This window comes from Ziziphus jujuba, chromosome 9 (genome assembly GCF_031755915.1).
Source record: "Ziziphus jujuba cultivar Dongzao chromosome 9, ASM3175591v1".
Lineage (NCBI taxonomy): Eukaryota > Viridiplantae > Streptophyta > Magnoliopsida > Rosales > Rhamnaceae > Ziziphus > Ziziphus jujuba.
The window spans coordinates 27,135,672-27,145,021 of NC_083387.1; the positions used below are offsets into that span (position 1 = coordinate 27,135,672).

General features: G+C 34.7%; 1 protein-coding gene across 3 annotated transcripts; it reads left to right on the forward strand.

Moving 5' to 3' along the window:
- The first annotated feature begins 3,220 nt into the window (after positions 1-3,220).
- On the forward strand, positions 3,221-6,961 carry LOC107427811 (lysine-specific demethylase JMJ32). 3 transcript variants are annotated; one of them, XM_016038205.4, is made up of 5 exons: positions 3,221-3,412; positions 4,505-5,276; positions 5,351-5,526; positions 6,358-6,428; positions 6,606-6,961. In XM_016038205.4, the coding sequence occupies exons 1-5, from the start codon at positions 3,354-3,356 to the stop codon at positions 6,740-6,742; spliced, it is 1,215 nt and encodes a 404-aa protein (XP_015893691.2). In that variant the 5' UTR covers positions 3,221-3,353; the 3' UTR covers positions 6,743-6,961. The 3 variants fall into 3 exon arrangements, with proteins under 3 accessions (XP_015893691.2, XP_015893693.2, XP_015893692.2); XM_016038207.4 differs by having other exon boundaries at positions 6,656-6,961; XM_016038206.4 differs by having other exon boundaries at positions 3,267-3,412; positions 4,510-5,276.
- The last annotated feature ends 2,389 nt before the right edge of the window (positions 6,962-9,350 follow it).

Genomic DNA, 9,350 nt, shown 5'->3' on the forward strand with positions numbered 1-9,350 from the left:
ATCCCAAATATAAATAAACTGCAATAAATTATAATAAATAATTTTAGAACACCTTTGGGGTTTAAAACATTATTTGCAATTTACACCGACGCACCACACCATATACCGGTGATGCCCTCCAATACCCAGCGTCCCGAGCACCGACTGGCGGGGGGATTAAAGAGAGAAACCTGCAACGGGCACTTCGGCGTCCCGACAGTACCGCTGCTACAACCATCACCCGGCCAAGGAGGGGGGCGGCTGTGCACAACAAACTTGCCTGCCCACGGTCCAATGGCAACTCACGGGTGAAGTAATAACCACGCGCTAAACCACATAATAACCGCGCGCTACCACGTGTCCATACACCATACACCAGAACACCAATACTGTATGAGTGCGTCTAAAAATAAACATTAATAACCAACCGTACCGTTTTTCAAAATTACCGTGGGAAATATATTAATTTATCACACTTACCATCCCACATATTTTATTTAACAACCTGGTACGAAACAGCGATAACAACAAACCACAATTTTCTCGAAATACGAGATGCAACCATAAAAATACTGCGGGCATAATTTATAAAATTTAAACAAATATTTTCGTAAAATATTTAACCCAATTATGCCCGAAAAAACTAAATTTAAAACCACGTACAAATACTACCAAAATACACTTTGCTCATGCATAATAAATGAATTAAACCAAAATAAAACCATAAATAAACCACACCACATGAGCATAATTTAAATATCAATTTAAACATAATTAATTGCCAAAAACGATATAAAATCCAGACGCAATTAATTACTGAAAATACTTGCTCATGTGTAATAAATACCATTTAATCACAATAAAATAATAATCGGGAATTTCTTAATGACCCCAAAATTTCCATTTATTACCAATGGGTAAATATATATATAAAATAATATTTTTCCCGATTGTATTTAAAATACACTAATGAGCACAATTTACAGATATCAAATTAATACCACATAAATACAATTAATTACCCCAAAAATATTTTTAAAGGTGGGTCACTCACCTGAAGCACGCAATTAACCTACGATCCACCACGGGATCAATTCTACGACTCACCGGTGCTCCGAATCGAAGCTCGTGGGACGAGGATCACCAATCCGGTCTCCATCGACCCCAATTCTGCCGGAGGTGGCCGGAATTTGGTCGGGAAGCTTCGGCCGGTTTTGATCTTGAGGGATCTTTCAAACGGTGGGGATTTTGGGCAAACTAACCCCGGAAATGGACTCAGAGGGGTCGAAAATGGTGGGATAGAGGTATGGGACGGGCTGGGTTGGTCGGAAACGGCGAGAATCGCCGGAAAAATTTCACCTCGCCGCCGCGACTTCGCCTGCCCGATCTGGGTGCGTCCGACGGCGGCTGGCCTGGAGATTTGGTGGCTGAGGTCGCGGCGGGACGGGCTACACCGGTGGCCGGCGCATGTGGCATTCCGGGGACTGCAATCCGGCCAGACGGTGGTCAAATAGAGAGGGTGAGAGAGTCAAAGGAGAGAGAAAGAGAGAGAAAAAGCCTTTGCTGGGTTTTTGATGGTTCGGGGAAGAAGAAGGAAAAAAAAGAAAAAAAAAGAAAAAGAAAAGAAAAGGGAGGTGTTTTCCCACGTGGGGAAAAGAAAAAGAAAAAGAAATAAAATAAAAATAATTTAATAATTAAATAATAAATAAAAATATTATTATTTAAAATAATAATAAAAATAATTTGATTTTACACATGGTTGACATGTGGCATTTCACCATGGTGACACATGGTCACCTTCAGTAAGTCACACGTGGCACATCGTTATACGTTCAAAAATAATATTAAAATAATACAGTATTTGAAAAATTCTACAGGTTCATAACTTTCAAACCACATGTCCAAATCGGACGTGCCGCTAGTCTACGGACTCGTATCGATGAGCACTTCACAACCATGCATGAGTCAACGCTCAACCTTGCATGAATAAAAAGTCAACTCCGGCACCCCTTGGACAGTTTGGACCTCAACTTGTTTTGCTCATAACTTTCAAACCGTAGCTCCGTTTTCGACGTGCTACTAGTCCACAAACTCGTGCCAATGTGTACTCCGTAACGGTACCTCAGTCAACCTAGAATTCCAATCGGGTCAAAAAGTCAACTTTTGACCCCTTCGGTCAACGGTCAACAGTCAATCTCGGTCAACGTGCAAAAATTCCGACATGGTTCGGGACGGGGTGTTACATAAACAATTGAAAAGTTATTTTGTCTTTTCATCTTTTATTTTTTAACTCTCTTCTCACCATCAATTTTAAATTGAAAACCAAGTAAACAAGCAAAGTTGTGTAAAATAAAAGTAAAAGAAGCCTTTAGTTATCTTTGATGGTCAATAACTCTTTCACTTAATGCATTTATTATTTTATCATTGATCCTATTTGGGTTTTTTTTTAAGCTTTTGCTTTTATTTTTATTTTTGTTTTTCTAGAAATATTTATTGATTTCGGTTATAAATACTTTTGAAAGTTAAAATCATTTTTTAAAAATTACTCAAATACTAAAAGATGCTTTGGCTTCCTAAAAATCTTATTAAATAGGATTGAGATCCAAATGGTAAAATTTATGTAAAAATAGCTTTTGACTGTATATTTTTTTCTATTATTGAAAAGCTAATAGATATTTAGAAAATATCGTTCGGTGCTTTTTTAATATTTCCATGTAAGCTTAAAGTATAAATTTTTTGAAAAAATCTAAAATTTTAGCTTTTCAATTTTGGTTTAAAAAAAACGTTTATTGACCAATTGATACTTATTAACTTATAGCCAAACATATATATATATATATATATATATATATATATATATATATGTTTTTTTTTTTAAATAAAAAAATTTATGACAATCATTAGGTGTTTTTTTATGAAAAAAAAAAAGCCCTTTTTTTTTTTCCAATTTACTCTAGTTAACAATTAATGTAATACAAATAATTAGGAAAATTTGTCAGCTTATGAAATTATTTGTGGAAAAAAAAAAACTCCTTTTTGGTAAATTCTTAACCAAGGCCTTGTATCTTGAATTCATAAGTAAAAGTTAATGTAATTTTTCTTTCCACAAATCTTATAAAATTCCTGTCGTGAAAAAAAAAAAAAAAAGTTTTAAGTTGCACATCAGTTGAAAATGTATATATACATTTTTTTCTTAAAAAAAAAACTATATATATATATATATATATGTATATGTATATATTTTAATTGAAGTAAAAGGCGCCAATATCAATTCCTGATTTTGTGCCCTAACTTTCTAGTCACCTTCTTCTTCTTCTTCTTCTTCTTCTTCTTTTATTGCTTTCTGGTATTCCAATGAAGCAAGCAATAATCAAATGGGTTTCGTCTCTCGGCCTCTCGTAATCGGTGGTGGGTTGTTGTCGTCGTTGACCAGGTGAGTTTCAAATGCCCACTACTAGTTCACCATCTAATTAATCCTGGTCGTGGTTGGAAAATTGTCAGTATATTCTTAATGGGTTCTTTTTTAAAATCTCAAAGTTTTGAGAATTTGATTTACCTTTTTTTGTTTTTTGGCCTTGCAAACCACCCAGTATTTGGGAAATTTTGATTCAAAATATTTCAGTCCTCTGTTTTGAGTTCTTCTAAATAAGGAAATTCTCTATTTTTCTGTTTTGTCTAAACTTAGTGCTGCTTCGTTGATCGTAATCCCAGTTTCAGATATAAAGCAAGAATTTCTAAATGCATAGAGTGAGCTGAGTAAATGTTTTTGCTTCAGAGCTGGAATATGCATTTTATTTTTGGGTCTAGCCGCACGAAGCTATAATTTCAAAAACCCGAATTTATGAAAATGTGATATACTATTAACAGTTTGAAATATCATTATATGTGTTTTAAATGGCATTACAAAATAAAATAGTGAAGTGTATTTTTGTCTTCGAAACATGGAATTGTAACACTTAAAATTGCAAATATGGTTTACTTAGAGTATTTAAAAAAGAATGGATTTTTTATTTTGACTTTTTAATATGAAAAGTTTCAAAATCACTTTTTATTTTAATATTATATAATTTAATTGAATGTAGTATATTTTTCTATATCAATATTATAATATTTAAGAGTTATGTAGCTTATATAAAATAAAGGTTTTACAAGTAAAACAATAAATGTTTATAGACAAAATAAAAATAAAGAACTTAAATAGAGAGTTTTATTGGAGAGCATTTTCAAATCTTACTAGTTATTTTAAAAGATGTCCTTTATTATAGAGAATATACTTTTTTACCTTAAAGTTTCCTTTGGGGATGCTCTTACTAGCATAGTCTGGTAACACTTCCAAATGCCATTAATATATTTTCTAGACATTTTGTGTCATGAATACTGTTTAAGTGACATAGTTTAATGACAATCTAAAATGTAATTGATACTTTTTAATTACATTAGTATTTGTGATTCTTGTGAAGGTTGTCGTTGAAAAGCCTTTGTAATGACATTTTTGAAATGTTGTTAAGCTAAAAATTTGTTTTAGTGCAGGTTGGTTCAGTTTATTCCTCCCCATCAGAGTTGAAGGCCAAAAAATGGAGATAGAGGCATTGTGGGAGGAAGTGAGAGAGCTGAGCCTTGGGAACTCGGGAAAAGTAGAGCGCTTGGAATCACCCCCGAGCCCCCTTCAATTCCTAAGGGACTTTGTTTCCCAAAACAAGCCTTGCATCATTTCCAATGCCATCCACCACTGGCCTGCCCTCTCTAACTGGTCTTGTGATTCCTACCTTGTTCAAGCTATGTCCTCTTTTTCTTCTGACCAACTGATCTCCGTCCACCTCACCCCTAATGGCCGAGCAGATGCCCTTGTTCCCCTCAAAGAAAATGATAAATCCAAAGATGCCTCATCATCATCCACATGCTCTGATTCCCTCTGCTTTGCCTCAGCTCATGTTCAGCGCATGCCAATCCATGAAGCTCTCAGCCTCATCAGCTCTGGCGGTAACAGCAAACAAATACATTCCAAAGTCGTGGCTTATGCTCAGCAGCAGAATGATTGCTTTAGGTCTGAGTACTCGGCCCTGGCCCCAGACTGTGACCCCCACATCCACTGGGCCACGGAAGCTCTTGGCTGCCTTCCTGAGGCTGTCAACCTCTGGATTGGCAACCATCTTTCAGAGACTTCTTTCCACAAGGACCACTATGAGAATCTCTATGCTGTTGTCACTGGCCGCAAGCACTTCCTGCTTCTTCCTCCTACTGATGTCCATCGTATGTACATCCGTGAATATCCTGCAGCCCAATATTCCTATTTTCAGGTGCACTTGGTTCCATATCTTGTGTTTCTCTTGATTTTTAATTTTTCATCTTTTTCCTTACTTTGCAATTGCAGGAAACTGAACAATTCAGATTGGAATTGGAGAAACCCCTGAGATATGTGCCTTGGTGCAGTGTGGATCCTTACCCTTCTCTAGAAACCAAAGATGGGCAGATGTCCAAATTTCCTTTGTATTTTAATGGCCCAAAGCCATTCGAATGTACTGTCTATCCTGGAGAGATTCTTTACTTGTAAGTCAGTTTTGCTGATTTTCTGTGTGAATTTATGAACTTGTAAATTGAAAGGTTTTAATACACAAAACACATACCTGCACCTTCTGATCCATATAACAACCTTTGTCTTAAGTATTTGGAACATCAAGTTGAACTTTTCATTCATAAACTGTTAGTGTGGCAATAATTAAAGACAAGAACAAAGTTACACTTTAATTAATGCCTGCCTGCCTTAAGCATGGACATTAGAATTGGATATCTGTCAGAGCTGGTGGATTGCTCTCACTTTGTAACCATGATACTCATCTCAAACATAGGAGTGTAGTCGTTTGATTTCCATGGAATTTTCTTACTTTGAAATGTAGAAACTTCTGAGACAAGAGTGTTCAGTTGAGAGATGTCTCTGAGAATTGGGTTGTTTCACTTTTCTTAGACATGTTGCAATATGTTTTTCTTTTATCCATATGTCATTCTGTCTGTTTGTCTTTTCACTGGACATTGCCTTTGGATGAGAGATGAACTAGTTACTTCCAATTTTTTGTCCCTTTTTTTTTTTTTTGGGGCAAAATCAAGTCAGTTTCCTGCTTTCGTTTATTCACAAACTAGATATTTTATTTTGGATCTTGTCTTTTTGTAATATACTGAGAGTTTAACAAATTTTACAGCTTAAAAAGCATTAAAATGAGGACCAACCACAATAAATTCCTTTTGACGTCTCATTAAAAATTGGTTAATTGTCATTTGTTTTTGTTTTATTTTGAAGCAGCTATTATAGTCACTCCTTGTACTGTAATTGTAAACGTACAATGATAAGGCTTAGTATGTTTGTGTTGATGCTGATGCATGCAGGCCAAGCATGTGGTTTCATCATGTTAGACAAAGTCCAGATTGCCAAGGCCGCACCATTGCCTTAAACTATTGTAAGGATAAAGCTATGCCTTAAATTTAGGTTTCATCATGATCTAAGTTATGATTTTTTAACTTTTTGGGGTCTATGTGATTATTTTTCAACCTTAGGGTTCTTATTGCATCTTTGTCAAACCTCGGGGGTGTTGGTGATATTTCCCTGCTAAACAGTTGGTAATATTATGGTACAGGGTATGATATGCAGTTTGACATCAAGTATGCTTACTTCAACTTCTTGCAGTCTATTCATCACCCATCAATTGAAAATGGCAAACTGACCAAGTTAGAGAATGAGGATTCAGAATCTGATGACTTTTCATGTAGTTGATGAAATTATTTGGCTGCTCACAATTTTAGCACTTTTTGAGAGTGAAAACTTGCTTTGTGCAACTATTGCCTGGTATGATTTGTTAAATAATATTTCTTCCATTTCTTTTTTTTTTTTGGTTGTCCTACATATATAAGCTTAGCGATTCTATGTAAGAGATCGTTTCTGTTAATTTATATAAGAAAATGACATAACACGTATTCTGAAATGGGAACTTCATTTCTGGGGACTTGTTGAAGGAACAACGAAGCAGTGATAGGAGAATTTGGCATGTTAAAAGAATTACAAAGATATTAAAATTTCTATGTGATATTGTAAAACAAATAAATTAATGTGGATCCCATTTTTTGTTCATGTCATCATGACTTATTGTTTTAATGGGTTATTTCGAAAAATAGCCATCTTACAACTCCATTTTTGAAAAATAGCAATTTTTTTTTTAAAATAGCCACATTGGGACAAAAATACCCTTGATAAAATTGAAAATTACGCAAAAAGTTTTTTTTACCCTTTCCTTCTTCCTCTACATAGCCGTTCGTGTAAGGGATTTTTTAAGACCATTTTTTGCATCTCATCGCCTCTCATTCTCATTTTTTTGTATTTTCTCACATCTGAAACTAAACTCAGGTAAAATTTTTATCTTTTTTCTTATTAGATGAAACTAAGGAAATATGTGTTTTTTTTTTTTTTTCTCTTTCTCTTTTTTCTTGTATTTTTTGTTAGTTTTGGAATTTTTAAGTTTTTTATTTAATATGGGTATGCAAGAAATTAATTTATGAGCTGTTATATGTGATTTCAAAGATACTTAGGTGGCGCATGGTTTGAAAATGGGAGAAATTTTGTGTAAAACTGAAAAATTACGAAAAACAGTAAAAACAGAGGAAATTAGGCGAAAAAGATGAACTTCCGCCATTTTCCTCCAGTTTGTCAGTTTTCGTAAGTTCTCCGCTAATTTTTCGCCAATTTTTCGTCAAATTTTCGCCAATTTTCCGCCAATTTTCCTCCAGTAGGAAAAAATTATATTTGACGGAAAAAAAAGAAAAACAGAATTAACTTTTTTAATACAGTTAATATGTTTATTTAGTATTATTAAAAATTTTATATATTTATTGATTTAGTTTAATGTTATTCATTTAATTTTGTAGTAAAATGGAAGATGATGATATTGTAATTGCGGTTTTATACAATGGAACATTGGTACAAAATGATGGTGGTAATTGGGAATATCGAAATGGTAAAAATATAATGATTTCCGTCGGCAAAAGATGCACAAAATCAGACTTAGAGGATGAGATTTTCAATTCTATTGAAATAGATCGAAATGAATATTTGCTAAAGCTAAAATGGATATATGGACGACGTGCAGAAAAGTTGACTCCTACAGAAATACGATGTGATAGGGATGTGAAATGCTTTCTTTAAGAAGTGAGTAATGGAGGGATGACAATGATGCGGCCTCCATTATATGTTGAGATGATTTCGAAAGTTGAACATGTATGTAGAAATGTTCATCAAATAGCATTTGCTTCAGATAGTGGGAGTAATCTTCATTCTTTTTCTTATCCTCCAATTGGCGTTTGTCTACCACAAGCTTCCGGTACTGAACCTATTCAGGCTACATCTCAGGAAATTATGGTTCAAGAAACTCTGTTTAGAGATCAAGTTGATGTTCGTGGGGTCTGGACATCATTTAACATCTACGAAGGAGTTAATGTTGGAGGTGACTATGCTGAACGGTTTCCTAACGATGAGGAGTATGAGCAGTTGCATAATATTGATCATGATGAGAATTACAATGCAGCAGGGGATGATGTGGATCATATGATGGAGATTTTGATCATGAGTTGCCGGACAATGATAATGATATGCATCCTAAAATGAACAATGAAGGAGTTGATGATGTTAGGGTTCATCGTGCTACAAGTGACCATATATCATCGAGCAACAGAAGTGGTTCTATGGCTATATTTTCATCAAAGTTCACTGGCTATGAGAGTATAGTAGTTGGACAATTATTTCGCAACAAAAGTGACTTACAGAATAAACTGAGTATCTATTCATGCGAGAAAATAAAGAGTTCAAGGTGACACGGTCAACTACACAACGGTATGAGGTTGTATGCTTGGAAAATACTTGTAAATGGTGACTACGTGCAACCACATTTAAAAATGGAGAAATATTTGTTGTGAGAATTTTTGATAATGTACACAGTTGCTCGTTAGATATCGTGCATCGAGAACATAAGTAGGCCAGTAGCCGGTTTATCGGGCAATGTATCAAATCTAAATATGAAGGTATTGCACGTGTTTACAAACCCAAAGAAATTCAACATGATTTTTTGTAGAAATATGGGGTGAATATAAGCTACAACAAAGCATGGAGAGATAAAGAGTATGCACTTAATAGTGTTAGGGGATCTCCAGAGGAGAATTTTGCTAAGTTACTTGCCTACTGTTATGAGTTAGTGTTGAAGAACCCTGAGACTGTTACACGTATCAAAACATACGATAATAACAATTTTGTATATTTCTTTATGGCGATTGGAGCAAGCATTAGGGGATTTAAATCCCACATAAGATCCGTGTTGGCTGTTGATGCAACTACATTG

What these genes read in the sequence shown, in the direction of transcription:
- LOC107427811 (XM_016038205.4), top strand. Translation starts at nt 3,354, where the DNA reads ATGGGTTTCGTCTCTCGGCCTCTCGTAATCGGTGGTGGGTTGTTGTCG. An exon ending in CCCAATATTCCTATTTTCAG is followed by an intron (nt 5,277 to 5,350) that starts GTGCACTTGGTT and finishes TTGCAATTGCAG; the next exon opens with GAAACTGAACAATTCAGATT. An exon ending in CACCATTGCCTTAAACTATT is followed by an intron (nt 6,429 to 6,605) that starts GTAAGGATAAAG and finishes ATTATGGTACAG; the next exon opens with GGTATGATATGCAGTTTGAC.